Source organism: Pongo pygmaeus, chromosome 7 (assembly GCF_028885625.2).
Source record: "Pongo pygmaeus isolate AG05252 chromosome 7, NHGRI_mPonPyg2-v2.0_pri, whole genome shotgun sequence".
In the NCBI taxonomy this organism is placed as follows: domain Eukaryota; kingdom Metazoa; phylum Chordata; class Mammalia; order Primates; family Hominidae; genus Pongo; species Pongo pygmaeus.
Window position 1 is genome coordinate 108,876,864 of NC_072380.2, and position 23,550 is coordinate 108,900,413.

Consider the following 23,550-nt stretch of genomic DNA (forward strand, 5'->3'; position numbering starts at 1 on the left):
AATTTGTTTGTGAGGCAATGCATATGTTAATCAGATTGATTTAATCATTCCCCAATGTATACATTATTAATTAATTAATTAATAGACAGGGTCTTGCTCTGTCACCCTGGCTGGAGTGCAGTGGTTTGATCATAGCTCACTGTAACCTTGAACTCCTAGGCTCAAGTGACCCTCTTACCTCAGCCACCCGAGTAGCTGGGACTACAGGTGTGTGTCACTGCTGCACCTGGCTACATATTTTTAAACAGCACGCTGTACACCATAAATATATACAATTTTTATTTGTCAATTTAAAAAATAGTACCATTTTACATAAAATTAATCAAGGTTAGACTTTCCTGTTCAACTGGATATATACAAATGCAATGCAAAATAACTTGAAGATACCTCTGTGGTACCTTCCTGGATTCATACATCCAAATCCATAACATTCAAATAGGGCTCTCTGGATATGTATTTTAGTCCATAAATAATGTTTTCTTTAAACTATATCTGATTTTAGAATGAAATTCATCATGTACTTTAGTCACAGATTCATGACTTGAGAACAACTCTTAGTTTAAAAATGTATTAACTCTAACAAGGTTCAAGAAAATTCACGTGCCTACCCAGTGAGTACCTGAGTTGCAGCAGGTGATCCATACATATTTGTTGACTGAATGTCAAATTTTGCCAGCCTTTAAAGAACCATACCACACTGTTAGAAAAACTGACATGAAGGGCCAAGTGTGACGGCTCACACCTGTAATTTCAGACCCTTCGGAGGCCAAGGGAGAGGATCACTTGAGTCTAGGAGTTCGATGCCAGCCTGGGCAATATAGTGAGCCCTCATCTCTAAAAAAAGAAAAAGAAAAACAGAAGTAAGTGTTTTATCTCCTGTCTTATTTTATGTATTATGCACTTCCTTGATTTTCCTGTGTCTTACTATCCAAAACTGTAACAATTTTGTTCAACATTAGCACCATATCATTTTATAAAACTCAAATCAGCCAACTTCCCTGGGAAGGGGTTCATGGAGGTGAATAAAGAGAACAGTGGAAAGTTTGAGGTGAAAATAGACTTTTTTTTTTTTTTTTGGAGACAGAGTCTCGCTCTGTTGCCCAGGCTGGAGTACAGTGGCATGATCTCGGCTCACTGCAACTTCTACCTCCCGGGTTCAAGCGATTCTCCTGCCTCAGCCTCCCGAGCAGCTGCGACTACAGGTGCTCACCATCACACCTGGCTAATTTTTGTTGTTGTTGTTAGTAAAGATGGGGTTTCACCGTGTTGCCCAGGCTGGTCTTGAACTCCTGAGCTCAGGCAATCTGTCTGCCTCGGCCTTCCAAAGTGCTAGGATTACAGGCGTGAGCCACTGCACCAGGCCTGAAAATAGATTTTTTTGGATTGCCTGTAGATTTTGGTCATGGCCTCAGCTCACTTGCCAGTATTAGCGATGGCTCATTAATGGTTGGCTGGCTGGATATCCTATTCCTCTCAGCTTCTATCATCTTTCAAGTGAATTTCATAAGAACCGATCCTACCAAATAGATTTCTAGCCTGGACTCCTGGTAACAGTCCAGGGGGTGCCAAGTGGAAGAACAACCGAGAACAACAGAATGGCATCTTTTTTTTCCGCTATCCCCTACTCTGACAACTCACCTCAGGACAGAACACCTGTTTATCCACGGTTGTAATGTGGTATCATTTGTTACCGTAGTGACAGAGTCCAATGTGTCAGTTTAGGTTAAAAACTGTCTTTAGTAGCTTTCATTTCTATTTTTTCACTTGTCTGGTTCTCTTTATTTTTTATTTTTTTTACGTTTGCATCTTAATCTCTATGTTGTTTATTTTTAATATTTTCTCCTGAGATTCTTGAAGTGTGGTAATTATTCTTTTAGCAATCAATGAAGCTATTTGGGAAGTGATTGGTTAAGCTGTGCCTCTCAAAGCATAGCCCTCAAACCTGAGGACTTGAAGTATATTCGCAAATAACCTTTGGTTCTAGTCACAAGCTATACTTAGTGAATTAGATATACTCCACAAAATTCTGCCAAATTTTAGTCCCCATCAGTTTTTGAAACATTTCCAATTAGCAAAACACACAAACAGGCCTACATCGTTTGCGAATTTAGACAAATCCTGACTAATACCAGCGGACCTCCCCCGACTTCTGTCCCCATCCCCACTCAGCATGGGTGACCTCTTTGTAGCCAGTTCTTGCGTAAGTGCTTTTTATACTGTCAGATTATCCTTCTTGCCACAGCTGTTAATAAATCTGAACACAAGATCTTGAATATTTGTTTTCATCTACTTAATATTGTGTCACTCAAAATGGTACCAATTCCCTTATTATATATACTCTCAATGGAGTATTTATCATCTTTAAAGAAACAAGTCACTGAGCATCTCATAAACACCAAGAGCCTTGGGGTGTGCCTTCAGGGCAGCAAACAGATATATCCCTTCAACACATGTATCCACTTATTCATTTTTTATCACTGTCTGCTCAAGCTGAATCAGAGAGCATTCACCACGCTTCTTATTACATGGGCGCCCCAGTAAACAGCAATAACTGTGAGAACCAGCAAATTAGTGGAGTGCACTTCCTGTTTTACTGGAATTCCAATTTATTTGATGAATACTTAACTGTTGGGGACAATGGAGGTGTGGCCTTGCCTGAAGGCTGGTGAGTAGACAAGGCCTCTTATGAGGACAGAGCTGGTATTTTATGGCTCTTTGCATGTATTTTGCATTGCTGATTTTCCTTTGGAGCCCTTTTTAAGAAGTCTCCCCATCTCATGAACCTCTTCAACCCACAGACTCCATCTGAAAAATAATGGCACTAGGCTGGTGGCTCACGTCTCTAATCCCAGCACTTTGGGAGGCTGAGGCAGGCAGATCACTTGAGCCCAACAGTTTGAGACCAGCCTGGGCAACAATGGAAAACCCTGTCTCTATAAAAAACACAAAAATCAGCTGGTGTGGTGGCCTGTGCCTATAGTCCCAGCTACTTGGTAGGCTGAGGTGGGAGGATTACTTAAGCCTGGGAGGTCGAGGCTAAAGTGCAGGCCACTGCACTCCAGCCTGGGTAAGAGTGAGACCCTGTCTCAAAAAAAAAAAAAAAAAAAGGCTGTGGTTCATTCTTTCAAAAGCTAAGTGGAGCCCACATTGGCACAGGTGCCAGCTACAGTGTCTGTGGAATCAGAAGCATCATCTGATGTTACAACTTCTGGCCTCTTGCTATTTTTCTTCTTTCTCCTTTGCCTACTCTTCTATTTCTCCATATTACCTTTTTGGTTGCCAATGCCTTAGATTTGCTCATGAGCATTTGTAGGTTTGGTAGTTGGCACACAAAACCAAAGGACTAAGTGTCTCCAAGTTTGAGTTGTAATTCTCCAGTTAAATTTCTTTCTTTGAGATTACAGTAATAGTTTACTAAGACATTGTAATTCTCACTTAGGGTATGACTGTATTTTATTCTAATACTGAGTTGAAAAATTACCATGGCCTCATATCTATATATCTACATCTGTGTATTTTAAAGGCTCACAACTCTTATATGGTATAAATTGAGCTTTACAGCAAAATTCATTCAAGATAATATTTATCATGTGTCTTTATGTACCAGGAATGAGAATACAGTGGTGAACAGACAGAAAAGTCTCTGGTTTCCTGTAGTGGGCATTCCAGGAGCAGAATGGCTTCATAATTCATTTACTCCATAAGTCAAAGAGAAAAATGATGGCACAAACTGCAAGGGATTTGTGTGTAAAATCTGTGACAGTAAGAAAAAGAAACTGGAAGGGAATACGCATTTGCCATGTTCTATAATATGCCACAGACATTGTAACAAAATATTTCATGTCAGTTACTTCCATTTAGGAAATACATGTTCATTATTTTCTTCAAACTAAGAATTACTTTATCCCTCTTTTCTTTGAAGTTATCTTAAATCTGTTATTATTCACGGTCTCTATCCAACTTCTCATCAAATTACCCTATTTGTAGCTTCCAAACGTTAACACCTCTTTGCTGAAATGGAGCCTATAAAAAGCCTTAGGGGCATAAACTGTGTGTGAGGCAGAAATGATATTTAAGCCCTTAATGAAGTTAGGAGCTTTCAAACTGTTGCACTTTGGGTTTACAGGATCCTTCCTCCATGTCCCTTTTTTGGGGGTGCGGGAGGATTTGGGAGAGTGGGAAATACTCTCACTATATATTTATTACATTAATTATCTTCTCTTTTAAAATGCAATTTTCATGAACTGGCGATTTATGAACACTTCACATTGCTTGAAAGCATCTTACACTTTTTTTTTCCCTCAACTCACAAGGCAGTTTTTTTCTACTGGTCGAATTCTCAAGGCAGAAAAGCTACATACGTCCCTCGTTTCTTCGCTAATTGTTCTCTAGAAAAGGGAAAGTGAAGAAGAAGGGAAAGAGAAAAGACAACGGGGAAGAAAAGAGCATAGAGGAGAGAGGAAAAGTGGGGAAGAAAAGGAGCGAGAAAACGCAGGAGCCCTGGCTTGCCGGTGAGCAGACCCGGCGCAGCCACAGCGCGGAGCCGCGGCGCCCACTGGTCCTCGGAGCTGCCAATCGGCGTGTAATCCTGTAGGAATTTCTCCCGGGTTTATCTGGGAGTCACACGTCCGCCTCCTCTCCCCAGTCGCCCAGGGGAGCCCGGAGAAGCAGGCTCAGGAGGGAGGGTGGGAGGGAGCCGGAGGAAAAGAAGAGGAGGAGAAGGAGGAGGACCCGGGGAGGGAGGCGCAGCGCGGGAGGAGGAGGGGCGCAGCCGCGGAGCCAGTGGCCCCGCTCGGACGCGCTGCTCTCCAGATACTCCCGGAGCTCCAGCCGCGCGGATCGCGCGCTCCCGCCGCTCTGCCCCCAAACTTCTGCCGCAGCTCCCTTTCAAGCCAGCGAATTTATTCCTTAAAACCAGAAACTGAACCTCGGCACGGGAAAGGAGTCCGCGGAGGAGCAAAACCACAGCAGAGCAAGAAGAGCTTCAGAGAGCAGCCTTTGCGGAGCACCAACTCCGTGTCGGGAGTGCAGAAACCAACAAGTGAGAGGGCGCCGCGTTCCCGGGGCGCAGCTGCGGGCGGCGGGAGCAGGCGCAGGAGGAGGAAGCGAGCGCTGCCGAGCCCCGAGCCCGAGCCGCAATCGCTGCGGCTACTCTGCTCCGGATTCGTGTGCGCGGGCTGCGCCGAGCGCTGGGCAGGAGGCTTCGTTTTGCCCTGGTTGCAAGCGGCGGCTGGGAGCAGCCGGTCCCTGGGGAATATGCGGCGCGCGTGGATCCTGCTCACCTTGGGCTTGGTGGCCTGCGTGTCGGCGGAGTCGGTGAGTGGGCCAGGCAGGGGACGCGCACGCCGTTTAGGGTGTTTGAAGCTACGAGAGGAGCCCGCAGGGAATAGGGGAGCGCCACCTGGGGACCCCCCAGCCCCCCAGTGTACACCGGAGATCCGCTGGGACAAATGCGCTCGTCCGGTCACCCTTTCCCCCTCTTCCCTTCCGCAGAAAAGCGCTGCTCGCTGGCGTTGCCCCGCGGTCCGCGGGAATAGGGGCACCGAGAATTGCAGTTTGGTCTAGCCGCAGAGGCCCCTGAAGTCACTCCCAACTTCTTTGCCCTCGGCGGGTCTTGCTGCGTGATCTGGGAAGGACGGAGGGGAAAGGATGGCAGGAGGGGGGAGCCTGGGTCGGGCCCGCGAGGGAACGGCTCCTCGCGCTCCTCGAGACCAGGGATGACCTGGAAACTTTGGGGTCCCTTCCTTCGCACGCCATCCCCCCGCGCCAGCTTTCCTATTTGACTGCATGCAAGTTCTGGGGAGATAGGGGCCGGATTTAAGAGACCCGCGAGTGTCTAGAGAGAAAAGTTTGCAAAAGTTCTTTTGTTTGATGCTCCCTGCGGCTAGGAAGAGGTAACCGACACTACGTGGAATCGCAGTACGCGGTCCCTCAAGGGGACACTGGGGGATGCACGGAACGCGTCCGAAAATGCTGGGACGCCGGCCACTGGATTCCCAGTCCTGCGGCGACCCCCTCCTCGTTGAGGGGCGGAGGTTGGACCGCGGGGCGTCAGGGGCAGGAGGACATTTTCATAGGAGTTACACAGGAGTGCCGCAAGCAGGGCGAGGCGGGGTACGTGTGACACGGCGCTCGGCTTCGGGTCGCCTGGCCGCTGGGGGACAGAGGCATCCCTCCCGCCACGCTCGCCCTCTCTGGCCCTGGCGGGGCGCTTCTGGGGCCGGGAGGAGTCTCGTCTCCGGCGGGGCGCCTGCCGGCACCCAGCTTCCCTCCCCCGCCCTGGCGGTGGAAACTTGATTTCTCCTTTTGGTCGCGCTTTGGGGGCTGGAGCTTGTTTCCCCACGTCGCCCAATGAGCGCCCTCTAAAGGGAACTGCCTCCTTGGCCTCCTGTGGTCCGCAGCTGCCTCTACCTGGGCGCCAGGAGCTCTGTCGGGCCAGGTGGAAGCTTGAGCACCCCAGATTTCGTCTGCAGCCTCAGTGCCCTCTGGGGTCTCAGGGAGTGCGGCTGTTTCTCGCCCTTCTGGTTCCCCACGTCCTCTCCCTTTGCCATTTAATAACGTGTCAATTTCTAATTAACTGAATTGTCTCTTCAAAGACAAATTATATCATCTTAAGGTCTTTTAGGTGGTTTTATGAATTTGAGTCTCCCCCCCTTTTTTGTGCTGAGGCTACTTTAGGACTGGGAAACCTCTTTGGCATCGAGCGGCAGATGGACATTTTTAATCAGTGTGGGAGCCTCTGTGTGTGCTAGCAGATCCCCATACGTTCTTTGTGGTTGGAGAGCATGTAGAATTGGAAACTGTGCAGACTACATGAGTATTTTGGGTGCTCAGGTTGTAAAATAGAACTCCGAGCCTTATTAGTGTTTTCCTTTGGCAAATGATGGTTTAATTCGTTGGTATTAGTTATCTCCCAGCCAGTTATGATGAACTTTGGCTCTTTGTACACCAAAAGGCAGCAGTTCTCTTGTTTATTTCAGATAAACGTTGTTGCTCCTCTTGTTGCAAAACAGGGCAAAGGGACTTCATCTAATAAATTTCAAGAGCCTGCCTAAAAAACTGTGCATGGTTAAGGAGACCCTTTTTTTGCTGAGTCTTATTCGTGGATTTGCTAGGAAATGTTACTGTTTTGGGATTCTGGAGAAAGAATGTTTCTGTCTTCTGCCCCTCTGGGTTTTTGCATAAATCTACCAGTGCTCCTTAAGGAAGTTTTTTGGCCGAACTATATACCCGTCCTCCCCGGTGACAGCTTTCCCCTGAACTGTGTATCTTTGGGGTTCTAATATTTCTCAATTTGAACCAGAACTGGATGCTTTCAGAGTGAACTGCTTCATTGTGATAGACACTGTTTTCAGTAATTGGAAAATCATCCAAAAAGGGTGATTAGATATTTATAAAATGTCAACTTGGAGACTAGCAGAGAATCTTTGTTAGGCAGTGAGTCAGTCTTTCTAAATAGAAGCTGTTTCAAGGCCCAGAATGGCTAACAGTCCATTTAAATTACTTTTCAGTCTCTGTTTGTTTTATGTATAGCAGCAAAAATATAAATGAAGTCAAAAGACTGAATTAAAAAAAAATTAGCAATTACAGAATATTATTTCCAGGACTTTGCATTTTAATTTGAAAACTGCAACTGTTTCCTGGGATTTAGAAGTAGTGATTTGGGTTTAAAGTCTCCCTTTAAAAGGAAGAAAGGAAAACTGCCTACAGTTAGTGAATTCTTGAGTTTTATACTTAGCTCTGGGGGTAAAAAAAAGAGGTTCTCAGGAACTAAGGCTCAAAACTGCCTATGAAAAGGAACTGGTAGCTGTTCCTTTATGGATCCTGGAGGCAGCTGGGAAAGCCTGTTCCTAGTGATCCATTCATACTTTCCACTGGCAGGTTAGGACTTTGGCTGCGGAACACCAGGCAAGGGGAAAATCTGACTGAGTGTGGCAGTAGTGATATGCTGCTGGTTTTCTGTCCATTTTGTACATGACTGTTTATCTTTAGAAATAATGTATTGCAGACTGCTATAAACACATAATTTGAACTGGAAATATGTTTAAGAAAAGGAAGTGTTTTGAACTAGGGGAATTTTATAAACATTCTTAGATGTCTGTAAATTAAAAGAAACTGTCAAGTCATTTGGGCCCATGCATTATCTCTCGGTGTATTATGAAAGGCAGGCTCTGGAAAGTTTGCATTAGAAGGGTAACTAAAATCGAAATCATGTAACTGTTTGCAGTTCTTTAGAAAATATAGTTTGGCTGTTTTATGAGTGAAACAAATTGCTTTTGCTAGGGAATTTTATAAAAACAAGGGCTCTTTCTCTCTTAGTTGGGTATTAGCAGAAGGAGGATGTCATTTAAGAAGGAAAGATCTTGAAAGATCAGGCTTGCAGAAAATGGATGTCTAAGAAGCAATTTGAGCATGCCCTTCAGCTTCTGCTTTTAGAACCTGATGTGTCTAGTTTTGATGGTAACCACCCTTCGAGGGGTAGCCTACCCTGTGTAATATGATCACTTAAATGGCACCTTGGATAATCATTAGTTTGGAAAGGATTTCAAAAGGTGAACTGGTTTGTTCCCTGGGTGGAACTAGTGTTCAAGTCTCCAAAAGCCCCCAGAGACCTGTCTGGCCAGCTAGAGGTGGCTTGGAGTCTCCTTAGGTTGGCAAGGCCCCTGAAGCTGACCTAGTCACACAGAGCCCCACCAGCCCTGTCATTAAGGTTTGTAGCGAGTCCAGTCAAGCCACTGTGCTGGTGGCATACCTGCTGGTGGGGATCCAGTTGTCCTGTGAGGAATGCCATCTGAGTTTAGATTCTCCCTAGATTGTCCTTCCATTGCCAAAAATCAAACTAAAAGATTTTGCCCATCCTTTTCTTCTTCCCAAGGCAAAAGGGTGCATTGCAGAATCTCAAAACCACTGAATTCTTTTCATGGACTAGAGGCCAAAATAAAGTCTTAGAGAAAAGCCAGAAGTAATGAAGAAGAATCTTTGCTAAAACCAATCTACTCTTATTTAACTTTTTTAGTCAACTGTGCCAGTACTATCATTTTCATTCTAATCATTTGGATTTAAATCTTGAAGAAGCCCTGGACTCATTCATCTTTGTTGGTTTCCACGTCCAGTCTGCCTGTAAGTCCACCTGTGCATTCATTCTGCAAATATTTATTTCGTACCTACTAGGTGCTTGAGGTAAAGCAGTGAGCAAACCAGGCGAATATCCCCCTGCCTTCTTGGACCTTGCATTCTAGTGGTCTTTCCGTTCATTTCTTCATGCCTTCAGTGGCCAGCGTGAAACTTCCGTAGGAGTGCCAACTGGCCCCAGAATGCCCTGGCCCATGGGAAGCTGCGCTTAAAGATGCAACACCAACAGGTGTTTACCCAGCTCCTGACCTGAGCTCAGCACTGCAAAGAAGTCAGGGGTTTGGAAACGTGGTCCCTTCCTGCAGTGCTAATCTTTTTTTTTTTTTTTTTTTCTCTTGAGATGGAGTCTCACTCTGTCACCCAGGCTGGAGTGCAATGGCACTCTGCAACCACCACCTCACTGCAACCACCACCTCCCAGGTTCAAGCGATTCTCCTGCCTCAGCCTCCCGAGGAGCTGGGACTACAGGCACGTGCCACTGCACCTGGCTAATTTTTGTATTTTTCGTAGGGATTTTGTATTTTTGTATTTTTCGTAGGGATTTTGTATTTTTTTGTAGGGATTTTGTATTTTTTAGCTTTTTTTTTTTGTATTTTTTAGATTTTGTATTTTGTAGCTAATTTTTGTGTTTTTCGTAGGGATTTTGTATTTTTCATTTCAACGTGTTGGCCAGGCTGGTGTCCAACTCCTGACCTCAGCTGATCCACCGCCACCGCCCCGGCCACCCAAAGTGCTGGGATTACAGGCGTGAGCCACCATGCCTGGCCATTGGTCTCTTCCTGCAGCACTAATCTTGATGGGAGAGAAAATTTCAAATGAGGAGCTTTCCCTCTTTTTTTCTTCCTTGGGGGCTTGCCAGCTTGTGCTTCTGTGTCAGTAGCCTTGTAGTTGCCATTCCTGGCCCAGACACTTGCATGCAGTTTGGTTTGTCCTCCACCACTTTGATCATGTTGCCCATGGTCTAGACACCTCTGTCTGTCCTTGTTATCATGGCATATAGTCTGTACGCCTCTGCTGGATTTATAAGCAGCTCTATAATAGCCTTCCTTTCTAGTTACCCCCTTGATCACTTTCCACCACGTCTCCCAGCCCTGGCCCATTGATATCACTATCATGAACGCTCCCTGGACATTGCTACTTTTTCAGTGTTTCTCCTTTTAAATGCTATTGATTAAATGCAAGCTCCAAATATGTTTTCATGGCTGATCCAGCCCTGTTGTTTTTAATCCTTCTGTAAACACCAAGGCATACTGATGATCAGAATCATTGGAAGTATGTGAAAATACAGATTTCAGGCCTCCTCTCAGACTTACACAATCAGAAGCCTGAATGGGAGTGGGAGTGTGGGGGAAACTGTATTTTTATAAAGCAACCGAGATGATTCTAATGAATCAGACTAATTTGGGAATCGCTGGTCTAGATCACAGCATTACCCCTTAATTATGTGCTATTCTCTGTTACTACTAGGGTTTTCAGCAGTAGCTGGGCTTAGAGTACAAAGGGCTTGGGCTTGGGAGGTGGACAAGTCTGGGTTCAGATGCTGGTACCTTGCCACTTAATGTGTCAGAACTTGTATATAATGTGTCAGGACAGTATATTAAAGCTCTGAGTCACTTAAAAAAGTGTGTGTGTAAATTGGACCTAAGAATGCCTTTATAACATGACTGTTGTGAAGATGAAATGAAGGGAGCATATGAATGGTGCTTGAGGCACAGAAGATAGGACATTTTTTTTTCTTCCTTTCCTCTCTTGGCCTCTTTTTTTTTTTTTTTTTTTTTTTTTGGCCATGAAATGAATGAAATGAGGGAGCCATGTCAGATGTTCTTATCTCTCTGACATTCTAAAGAGGTGAATTTTGTTTCCCATCAAGATTAGTGCTATGGGAAGAAACCATGTTTCCAAACCTCCTACCCCAGTGCAGTGCTGAGCTGGGTAAACATCTGTTGATGCTGCATGTTGAAGTATAGGTACCTGTGGGCCTGGACATTTTGGGGTTGGTTGGCACTCCTGCAGAAGTTTCACGCTGGCCACTGAAGGCATTATGGTTCAGGGTCAACTGAATACACCAGCCCCCAGTGGACCTGGGCTGGTTGTCCAGTTTTGATGCCTCTGCACTCAGTGTCATCAGCATTGCAGGGTTGGTGTCAAGAATAAAGAAGACATTGATGTAATGTCCTGACACATCAGCTGTGCACAATCACACCTCCTCCTCTTCCCTGAGGCTGTGCTGAGATTCCAGCACATGGGAAGGAGAGAGTTAGAATTTAGTCTGTGTCGTGTGTTGGTATGCCGTTGGTCATTTAGAATGGGGTGGCAGGGGTAGTGAGTATATTTTGGGGATCTGGGGGCAGAAAAGGGAGTATTTTTATTTTTTAAGAGTGGAAATGTGGCCTGGCGCAATATTTCATGCCTGTAATCCCAGCACTTTGGGAGGCTGAGGTGGGCCAATCACCTGAGGTCAGGAGTTCGAGACCAGCCTGGCCAACATGGTGAAACCCCGTCTCTACTAAAACTATAAAAATTAGCCGGGCGTGATGATGGGCACCTATAATCCCAGCTACTCGGGAGGCTGAGGCAGGAGAATTGCTTGAACACAGGAGATGGAGGTTACAATGAGCCGAGATCATGCCATGGCACTCCAGCCTGGGCGACAGAGTGAGACTTCATCTCAAAAAAAAGAGTGGAAATGCATGAAATTTCTTCTATTTAGCCATTTGGGCTTTAGGTCTTACTATTAAAAATCTCAATTGCATTTTGATAAGTCTGTTTCTAGGCAGCATTAGCTTTAGCAACAAGGATAGAGGGGTGAATGCCTCTGAATGGGAGAGGACACTGTTGAAATAGAATTGTGAATGTCTGTTTTTCTCGAGTATCTCAAAGAATTGGTAGAAGTGGGAAAAGGGAGAAGCCTTGAAATCTTTGGAGATTTTCCATTTGCATTTCACATCAGCAGAGTGAAGCCAACGAGTATGCAGCTGGTGGCGTGATAGCCAATGCATAGTCTTGGCAAAATGCAAAAATGTTATTAAAGACATGTTTTCACAGTTTTGTTCTCTACCATTCAATCTATTTTGTGAAAAATGTCACAAAGACTCAGTAAGTATGCTCTCTACAAAGCATTTTGGTGTGTTTTTTCTTTTATGATTACACAGGTATATTAAATACAAGTAGCCATGATGTTTAAGGAGTATGTGCAATTGATAGAATTTAGTCTCATGGTATAAGAATGACACATGGGACAAGATACACAATTATTAAAGGAAAAATTTTTTTTAAGGGAAAAGTTAAATATGTATTTCTTTTTTTTTTTTTTTTTGGAGACAGAGTCTTACTCTTGTCACCCAGGCTGGAGTGCAGTGGCATAAATGAGGCTCACTGCAACCTCCTCCCCCCATTCAAGTGATTCTCCTGCCTCACCCTCCCTAGTAGCTGGGATTATAGCACACACCACCACGCCTGCCTATTTTTTTTTTTGTATTTTTAGTAGAGATGGCATTTCACCATGTTGGCCAGGCTGGTCTTGAACTCTTGACCTCAACTGATCCACCTGCCTTGGCCTCCCAAAGTGCTGGGATTGCAGACGTGAGCCACTGCACCCAGCCGAGTTAAGTATGTATTTATGTGTAATTTGTTATTAAATATAAATACAGTAGACTAAATATACAACATTTTAAGTCAAGGCGAAAGCAAGGTTTTGTACACATGTAATTAACTATCTTAATCCCTGTGAGACCTCAGTTTTCCCATCTCTAAAATGATGGAGTTGAACGAGAAGAACTCTCTTTAATATTTACTTTTTCTGCACTTTAGGGTGTGGTAGGAGAAATGTGAAGATTAACTTAATAAGTAATTATTAATCCCCTGTCAAATACTTCTAATTTTATTATTGAAACATGGAATTTATTCACCTTACCAAAAGGCAAGTAATTTCTAATAGCTCATGGTAACCTGCTACCTTGAACTGAGTATTCATTGTTTACTAGGAGTGTATATATTGTCCCGAATATTCGTGATCTAGTGTCTATTTGTATTAGTCTGTTCTCACTCTGCTAATAAAGACATACCTGAGACTAGGTAATTTATAAAGGAAAGACGTTTGATGGACTCACAGTTCCACATGGCTGGGGAGACCTCACAATCATGGCGGAAGGCAAAGGAGAAGCAAAGACACGTCTTACACGGCAGGCAAGAGAGCTTGTGCGGGGAACTCCCATTTATAAAACCACCAGATCTTGTGAGACTTGCTACCACAAGAAAAGTATAGGGGAAACCACCCTCATGTTTCAGTTATCTCCACCTGGCCCTGCCCTTGAAACATGGGGATTATTACAGTTCAGGGTGAGATTTGGGTGGGCACACAGCCAAACCATATCACTAGTATTTTTTAATATATTTTCTGATACAAGCCAGTGTAACATAAAGAACAGCTGAGTGGTAAAAATAACTTTCATTCTAGATAGACGACTACATGACTTGATATACTGGGGGGCTTTTTAAACTATAAGTCTCATAAAGTGTTTTAGGCTCCTCATATGGTTTCTGGCCTGGATCTCCATTTCCAGAGTGGGGCTTTTAACTGGTGCCTTCCGTTTGGTCCCTCTCTAGAGCACTTGAGCCTGGTCTGAGTACTGTGCAGACCACAAGCAAGAATCTGAATGAGCGGACTATGGTAGTGTTGCCTGGGTTTGGATACACTTACTATGTAACCTTGGGCAAGTTTCTTAACCTTTCTGGGCTCAGTTTTCTCATCTGTAAAATTGAATATCCTAAAATAAGTTTTTAGGATTATGTGAGACACAATAGGTAGGAACTTTTTAGCATAAGGGAATGTCCATGCTTTGTGTCACATGCTAGTTGTAATTCCTGGCTTTCTGCTTCTCTGAAGAATAAGGGCTTGGCACACACATTACTTGGGCTCATCTGATAAGCTCTAGCCCAGAGGGTGGCTCAGCATATGCATGCTAAGGCCTACTTTTTCATAACGGGGGCTTTCTTCTTGTCTTGGGGTAGACTAGTTCTACGCTGAGATATTGGGAATATGTTTGTAGTCAGCTTTTCTCTAAAAGTGGATGATGTGTGAAAATATGCCATTATTATTTCTGGCTGATGAAAGGTTCCTTACAGGGACAGGACAAATCCGTGTTAAGATGTGAAAAGCTCATCTTTCCCAGTAATTTTACCTCTACAAATCTGTCCAAAGGAAATCATTACCAGGTAAATAGTATTTAATGTCTTTGTTGAAGTCTTACTTATAATAGTTAAAAAAATGGAAACAACCCAAGTGTACAATAATAGAGTAATTGTTAAATAAGATTCTAATTTAGACAGTGAATATCATGTGGCCATTAAAGATTTATTTGAAGCGTATTTATAACTTAGAAACTATAGTACACAAAAAGTTGGATATAAAACTATGTATAGTGAGACCTTGGTTATATTTTAAAAGGTGTGTGTGTGTGTATAAAGATAATGTATATATACAAATCCATACATGTCATAGAACTGTGTAGATACACATACACAAACATACACAGCATGAATACAAGTAAAACTAGGAAAATCAGAATAAGATTGGTAGACTGTATCAGTATCAATATCCTTGTTGTGATGTTTACTGTAGTTTTATAAATGTTACCATTGGCGGAAACTAGGAAGGGGCACAAGAGATCTTTGTATTATTTCTTACACTGTGTGTGAGTCTACAGTTATCTCAACAAAAATTTCAATTAAAAAATGGCACCAGAGCTAGATTGTTGTTCAAGTAAGTTCTGCTGATCCTTCAGAGAAAGATACGTTATAAAGCTCAGAGAATGATAGAAGGCTGTTCCTTCTCATTTTAGGAGGTTAGCATCACTCTATGTTAAAACCAGACAAGAAGAGCAGAAAAAACAAACCTATAGGTCAATGTCATTTATATTAGATGTCAAAATTTTAAATAGAGTATTATTAAATTGAATACAGCAGTTTATTAAAAGAATAATGATGAGCCCAAGTGGGATTTTTCCAAGGACAGTTTCAACATCAGAAAAGCAATGCAGGTATTAACAGTTTAAGGGAGATAACAATATGATCATCTCAACAGATGCAGAAAAAGCATCTGACCAAAGTACATTTGAAAGTATGAATATAAAGATCCCCAAATTCTGGTTAACTGAAGGCATATTATATTTGGGTAGTACATCTGTGCTTCGGACTCAATTCACTTGACATGTTTAGGAACCAAAAGGCCACTGTTTACAAAGTTGTTAGGCAACAGTCTCTAGTTGCATGAGTGACAGGTGTGTGACAACCCAATAAAGGATGGGCCATGACATATATAGATTCTAATTCATATGGAGTTGTTCTAGCATTGCCCAGGTTCACTGTGTACTCTCCCAAATTAAGACAATGCAAGAGATGGTTTTGAATGTTTTAGAATCAGATAAATTGGGGTTCAGTTTCTGGTACTACCACTTAAAAGCCATGTGGCCTTAAAAGCCATGAGAAGTCTCTTATCATCTCCAAGCTTGTTTCTTCAGTGTGAAACTGGGATTAGAATATTTTGCTTTTTTGTTATTTTGAAGATTAGCCTCAATAATGACTAAAATCTTCTAACACAAAGCCTGACCCATAGTAGGTGATTTAAACCTGTTGGTTTCTTTTTTCTTCTATCTTTAAGTTTTGTGATTCTGCAGTATATTATATGTTTATGTATAAATATATATGCATATGTTTTGTGTTTCTCACTTGCGTCCTGACTCTTAACACTATGGGACATATATTTTCACAAATTTAGAACTGTTTTTTTAATTTTTATTTTTATTTTTTATTTTATTTTTTTTTGTGTGAGCAACAAGGCTGTTTATTTCACCTGGGTGCAGGCGGGCTGAGTCCGAAAAGAGAGTCAGAGAAGGGAGATAGGGGTGGGGCCGTTTTATAAGATATGGGTAGATAAAGGAAAATTACAGTTAAAGGGGGGTTGTTCTCTGGCAGACAGGTGTGGGGGTCACAAGGTGCTCAGTAGGGGAGCTTTTGAGCCAGGATGAGCCAGGAGAAGGAATTTCACAAGATAATGTCATCAGTTAAGGCAGGAACAGGCCATTTTCACTTCTTTGTTTTTATTTTATTTTATTTTATTATTATTATACTTTAAGTTTTAGGGTACATGTGCACAACGTGCAGGTTAGTTACATATGTATACATGTGCCATGCTGGTGTGCTGCACCCATTAACTCGTCATTTAGCATGAGGTATCTCCTAAAGCTATCCCTCCCCCCTCCCCCTACCACATAACAGTCCCCAGAGTGTGATGTTCCCCTTCCTGTGTCCATGTGTTCTCATTGTTCAATTCCCACCTATGAGTGAGAATATGCGGTGTTTGGTTTTTTGTTCTTGCGATAGTTTACTGTGGTGGAATGTCATCATACAACTGGTTTATTTTTAGTCAGGCAAGTTATGATGCTTAATTATATTTTGTATTTCTCCTATCACTCATATTTCCTGAATAATACTTAGCTAAAACTTGCATACAAGTTGGAAATTTAGTTAAGACTGGAAAATCTTTGGTAGTACTTGGATTATAATTAAAATACTTAAAGAAGGTCAGCATCAGAACCCTAATTATTTTTATTTTTTTTATTTTTTTTTTGAGACAGGGTCTCACTGTGTCGCCCAGGCTGGAGTACAGTGGTGCGATCTCGGCTCACTGCAGCCTCTGCCTCCCAGGTTCAAGCCATTCTCCTGCCTCAGCCTTCTGAGTAGCTGGGACTACAGGTGCGCCACCACACCCAGCTACTTTTTGTATTTTTAGTAGAGACAGGGTTTCACCATGTTGGCCAGGATGGTCTCGATTTCCTGACCTTGTGATCCCTCTGCCTTGGCCTCCCGAAGTGCTGGGATTACAGGCATGAGCCACCGGGCCCGGCCTGGAACCCTAAATTTTAAACACTGTTTTATATAAATTTACTAATGAATTAAAATCTTAACTTTATTTATATACTACTTCTGAACTCGCTTAAATAGGAGTGGTGTTTTGATTTGATTATTAGATTTGATTAGATTTTGTGATTATGCTGATTAGTTATTGAATAAGTTTTGTACTTGATAAATCAGCTTAACAATGGACACACGTTGCTATAAGCCAACGAAGGACAAAGCTCTTTGGTGGTCCTGCAAGTTAAAAAGAAATTATGACATGGTACTCACCTTCAAGTAACTACTATCTACCTTATGATTATTTAGAGAATTGAAAATGAGTTGAGCCAACACTTAAAATATGTGTTATATGTAAAATATGCATCAGTTTTCGTTGAATCTAGTTGGGCATTTGTACAATCAAAATTGCCAAAAAACCACAATGGAGAATAAGAAGAGCCCCTTGTAGAAGAGAAGTTACTAGTCTCCTGGAAAAGCAAAACCTTTCTAAAACCTTCCTTGAAGTGGCACAGTATGTTGGAGAAAAATGAGAATTCTGTTGATGACTTGGAGACACTTGATTTTCATTTGTTTCTCTTTTTCCCAATCTTCTCTTCAAAGAAAGACTTCCAAATGGTAAAATGTACAAAAGGTAGAAAGAGTAAGAAATTGTTTAGAACCTGAATGATCTGTTGATATTTCTATCAGGGGAGAAAGTAACCTTATATTTCAACCAGTCTTGATTCTCCATATTCTATAATCTTTGGGGTCTTAAAAGTGAGAGCTGGGCCTTTGTATATATCATATGTAATCAGGTAAAAAGTATATATTTATAATATATACTTATATATTATACACATCATATATTATATACATTACATATATGTATCTGGTGAAAACTTATAAGAGACGGAGTCTCACTCTGTTGCCCAGGCCGCAGTGCAGTGGTGTGATTATGGCTCACTGCAACCTCGATCTCCTGGGCTCAAGGCATTTTACTGCCTCAGCCTCCTGAGTAGCTCGGACTACAGGCACCAGTTCTGGCTAAGTTTTTGTTGTTGTTGTTCACATGGGGTCTCACCATGTGGCCCAGACTGTGGACCTTATATTAGGTGTTCAGTTAGATCAAATAGCCTTAGCTGGCCGGACACGGTGGCTCACGCCTGTAATCCCAGCACTTTGGGAGGCTGAGGTAGGTGGATCATGAGGTCAAGAGATCGAGACCATCCTGGATAACACAATGAAACTCTGTTTCTACTACAAATACAAAAAATTAGCTGGGTGTGGTGGCGGGTGCCTGTAGTCCCAGCTACTCGGGAGGCTGAGGTGGGAGTATGGCGTGAACCCGAGAGGTGGAGATTGCGGTGAGCCGAGATCATGCCACCGCACTCCAGCCTGGGCGACAGAGCGAGACTCCATCTCGGAAAAAAAAAAAAAAAAAAGATAACTTAGCTAAGTAATCAAAGATGTATAAAAGTGTTGGGATAATTCTTACTGTATTCTTTTGGATTTTGCTTTTTTAGTTTTTGTAACAACGGATTTTAGAGCTGGAATGGACTTTTAAAAGGAAACACATCCAGAGAGGTTAAGTGATTTGTCCAGGATTACATAGGTAATTGGCAGAGTTGTAAATTTAGCCTACGCTGTTTTATTAGTATATTTTCTTATAAAACATTCCTTTTCTGGCTGCTTCTACTCCCTCATTCCCCACATTAATGATTAGCACCTAATGCACTTATTTCTGGCACATGTTTGATAAATAAATGAAATACCATGAAACACATTTTACGTTATACATTTAGCATCAGTGTGGTTAGTGGGTTTTGTGCAGAATCCTTTGGTGTTTAGATACTTTTTCAATTTCCAGCAAAACTGCTCCAACTAATTCCTTTACCTGCTGGTGAAACTTCAGGCTAATTATGGGAAGAGAGTTGAGAGGGCTGAGATTTGGAAGACCCAGAGACTGAAATAGAGTTCATTTGTAAGTCTTAGGAAGATTGTGGAGACTTATAGATAGAAAAGGAGATAAAAGCTTCCTGGAGATAAGAATCGGTACCAGAAGCAAAATCCTCATGAATTAGTACTGCATTTTCTGGGGGAAAGAAGGCTGCTATTGTAGTTAATAGAAAAAGAACATTCCTTGGATTTTTATGCTAAAAATATGTCAGTGCCTTCCAGGAGAGAGTCTGATGCATTTACAGCCCAGGTAGAAGTGCTTTTTTACCCAATTCCTTTTGCCAGTCTTAGATGTAGGCTCCTCTTTTCTCCCAAGAGTTTCCTCTTGAATATTGGCCAGGTGCGGTGGTGGCTCATGCCTGTAATCCCAGCACTTTGGGAGGCCGAGGCGGGTGGATCACGAGGTCAGGAGTTCAAGACCAGCCTGGCCAACATGGTGAAACCCTGTCTCTACTAAAAATACAAAAACAGGCCAGGCGCGGTGGCTCACGCCTGTAATCCCAGCACTTTGGGAGGCCGAGGCGGGCGGATCACGAGGTCAGGAGATCAAGACCATCTTGGCTAACATGGTGAAACCCCATCTCTACTAAAAATATAAAAAATTAGCCAGGCATGGGGGCGGGTGCCTGTGGTCCCAGCTACTCGGGAGGTTGAGGCAGGAGAATGGCGTGAACCCGGGAAGCGGAGCTTGCAGTGAGCCGAGTTCACGCCACTGCACTCCAGCCTGGGCAACAGAGTGAGACTCTGTCTCAAAAAAAAAAAAAATAATAATAATAATAATTGGCCAGGTGTGGTCGTGGGTGCCTGTACTCCCTGCTCCTCGGGAAGCTGAGGCAGCAGAATGGCTTTAACACCGGAGGCGGAGGTTGCAGTGAACCGAGATTGAGCCACTGCACTCCAGCCTGGGTGACACAGCAGGACTCCATCTCAAAAAAAAAAGAAAATAAAAGGATTATTGGTTTATAAATTTTATCATAACACAAATGTATTTGAGTCAAGCTTTTTCAGAAAAATAAGTCTGTGAGATATTTTTAAGAAAAGAATTTTATTAAAAGGCAGTAACGTTAAAAATTACCACAGCCTTCTCCTACTATAGTTAGGCATTTTCCATTCATTGTCTATAACTGTCTCACAACTGCTAGGCGGTATTACTTGCCAAGGCTGCATTTTATGTGGCCCAGCACAAGTTAGAGCCTCAGTTTTTCTAGCTTTAAATAGTCTTGCTATGATACTGTAAGAGAGCAGTGAAAGTGTCTAAATGTATCACCACTGTTTAATGTAGTCCAGTGTGTGCAACCCTGGATCATGAAGTGTCTAATGGCTGCAGCCTCAAATCATGAAGTATCTAATGAATGGTTGCAGTCCCGAATGAAGTGTCAGAATCTTCCTTTTCATTGGTTGGCCTAATCTTGCAAGTCACTGATATTCTGATTTCTTTACCAACTTTTAGCATATTGCTTTAATGGCTTCTCTCTGCAAACTTCAGTCTGGTAATGGGACAACTCAGAGGTAGAATTAATGGAACCTCTCTGAATCTCAGCTCTGCCAATTTCTGGACTTGGGCAGGTGATTTAACCTCTCTATGCTTCCATTTTCACATCTGTAAAAAGGAGATTAGTCATAGTAGCCACCTCATAGAGGTGTTGTGAGGGCTAATGCCCTAATTAATGGGTGTCAAGCACTAATAAGAGTGCACAGGATAGAGCCTGCACTAGACTGTCAGTGTTGACGATGATTGAAATGGACAGCTAATTAGATGTACTGACCAAAGAAGACGGTGTCAATAGTCTTTTGAGGTTTTGAATATGAGGCAGAGAATGATGGTGCCACTGACCAGATCAGGAGGACAGACCGATTTTTTTCCTCTTCTTTTTGTGGCTCTTGTGTTTTGGTGAAAGGAAGAGGCATTTTGGTTTCTCTAGGTTTTCCATCTGGGTAGTGGAGGGCATATTCTCCATCACGGGTTTTCAACCCTTGCTGCCGATTACATAAACTTGGGGAGCTTTTAAAAACTATTCATGCCTTGGCCCCATTCCAGACAATTAAATCAAAATCTATGTGGTTGGGTCGAGCTCCCTGTTAAAGCTTATTCTCACTTCCAGAAGGCTTGAGAACCCTGTTCTAGAGGACTTCTTAGTCTCCAGTTTAGAGGGCAGCCTAGCAGGTAAGATTTTGTATTCTTAATGTATGCTTTCTACTGCTGTGATTAAGCCCCATGTAATGAGGTGGCTTTCCAGGACTCATCTGCTGCCTGTCACAGTCTAAGCAGTGTGGAATTGGGAAATCCTTGCTCCCTTCCAGCTTCTTCCTTTTCTCCAATGTCTTTTCTGCTGGATCATACTTTTTTCTTTTGACTATTATTTTGGTGGATTTGGAAACATTTGAGAAGTCTTTAGCTATAAAGTAGCTATAAAGTAAGTTTATCTGAGGATGTCTTTAAAAAAAAATGCAAACATTGCCCTTCCTGAAGGAAAACTTTTCCTAGTGGAACAAAGGACACTTGTCCTCTTGGTCTGGTTGCAGAAAAGCATGTTTGGCCAGCTTATTAGATTTGCCTGAGTTCATACTTTGAACAGAAAAATTGCATGTGTTACTGATTGGAAATACATTCTGGGACTTGATTGAATATACTGATCATGTATAGGTCCTACATAGGTGTCTTAATAATGGCCTTCTTACCATACCTGCACTTAAGTTCAGCGATTTGGATCTGGTTCAAGTCGCTTCAATTCCATGGAGCTGTATTGTTTGCTGCTGAAGTAGGAAGAGAGAGTGCTTTAGGCTGTCTTGTGAGCAAGACATCTGAGTTGTCTTTAGTTCATGCTTAAGCACAAAAGCAGCAGCCCATCATCTAATCTATTCATAGTTTGCTTTGTTTGGGTATCTAATTTGGGAGCATGCTTGCCCTCACTCACTTCTAAAACACACAATTTTCCATCCATTGAATAAAAGGGTCTATCTTTAATTGACTCAGTGAACAAAACCTTGTTGAAGAATTCTGGATTTCTCAAAGCTTTTAAAAATTGCTCTGCAGGATAACATTACAATGCTAACCCTACTGCCACTCAACATGTATCTGTCCTACAATGGAGTTGGAAGAGGGATTATTCTGAGAAGGCTATTAAAATGAACTATTTACTATGATTCATAGGCTTTTAAACCCAGTAAGTCTGTAATATCTAGAGTAAAATTCAACATCAGTTTATTATTTTGGTGATGATAGGGTTAAATGTGTCTTTATAAAGTATTAAGCATGCACAGAGAAACTGCAAATGTGAATTCTCTTCGTTCTCCCTGTTAGGAGTGTATGCCTGATAGATAAATGTTCCAGAGCATTCATGTAATACAGTTAGTAGATACAAGTGCTTCTTCTCAGTGGAAATTGAGGCCTGTTACAAGGAGTAACAGATTAGGCCGGTGGTTCTCGAAGTAGGGACTGATCAGCAGCATCTACAGCTCTTTGGACCTTGTTAGAAATGGAGATTCTGGGCCTCTCTGCAGACCAAGCAATCAGAAACTTTGCAGGTAGGGCCCAGCAGTCTTGAGCTTTAAAAGGCCCTTCAGGGGATCGTTTTGCATGCTAACGTTCAAGAACCTCTGAGCTAGGGTTCTCACCTTGATAGCACAGACACTATTGAGAGTCCCTGGTTGTGCGGCACGGGTGTCAGTATTTTTGTTTCTTAAGCTGCCTTGGTGAATTCCAGTGTTCAGTCAGGATTAGAGGCTGCCGCTCTAGGACCTTGCTCCCCAAAATGGGGGTCCCAGACCAGCAGCGGGCATCACCTGGGAGCTCTTTAGAAATCCAGGCTATCAAACCCCACCTGAGACTTACTGAATCGTATTTAAGTTTAACAAGATTCCCAGTGACTCATAAGCGCATTAAAGTTTGTGAAACACTGATTTATAGAAATAGTGAGTTTCCTTTGTAGAAGTCAGCCCTTAGAACGCCTTTAATTTAAAAGTTTTGTGAGGAGGTAGAACAGCTGTTTTGGCTTCTGCCTGGCATTGACTCAGGGAAGCAATCACTGGGGGCAAGGCAAGCCTCCGAAAGCTGTGAAGGACCCAGGACCATTTCATCAAGTGAGTGCTGGTGCAAGTAATGAAAATCCCAACTCAGATTGGCTTAAGCAATGGAAAGTTTTTGGTTCAGATAATGGAAAAGTTCAGGAGTATTTCTGTTTTCAGGTCTGGCTGCATCAAGAGGCTTATGTGATTTTTTTTTTTTTTTTTTAATCAACCTTACTTTGTTAGATTCACATTCAGGTTTTATAGAATTAGAGTAACAGCTAAGCTGTTGTTAAAAAGAGATTCCTAAACATAGTGGCTTAAAGTAGATTTATTTCTGTTTGACACAACAGTCCCAAGACAGGTCTGGTGGGATAGCTCTGCTGTGCTCACACACAGTTCTTACCTGCTGGTCCAAGGTGGCCAGTCCATCCATACTGTCTCCCAGCCAGGAGACAGAGTCAAGGGGGAGAACATACCCATTCCTTTTAATGCCACAGCCTGGAGGGGTAACACGTCACTTACACTTATATCCCACTATTTGCAGCATAGTCACATGGTCAC

General features: G+C 42.6%; 1 protein-coding gene across 1 annotated transcript in view; it reads left to right on the forward strand.

Annotated features, from left to right (window-relative positions):
- The first annotated feature begins 4,285 nt into the window (after positions 1 to 4,285).
- SDC2 (syndecan 2) overlaps positions 4,286 to 23,550 on the forward strand; it is a 115,817-nt gene continuing 96,552 nt past the window's right edge. Inside the window, exon 1 of the mRNA XM_054497682.2 lies at positions 4,286 to 5,316. Coding sequence (XP_054353657.2) covers positions 5,257 to 5,316 — 60 coding nt within the window. The 5' untranslated portion in view covers positions 4,286 to 5,256. The remainder of the gene's footprint in view (positions 5,317 to 23,550) is intronic.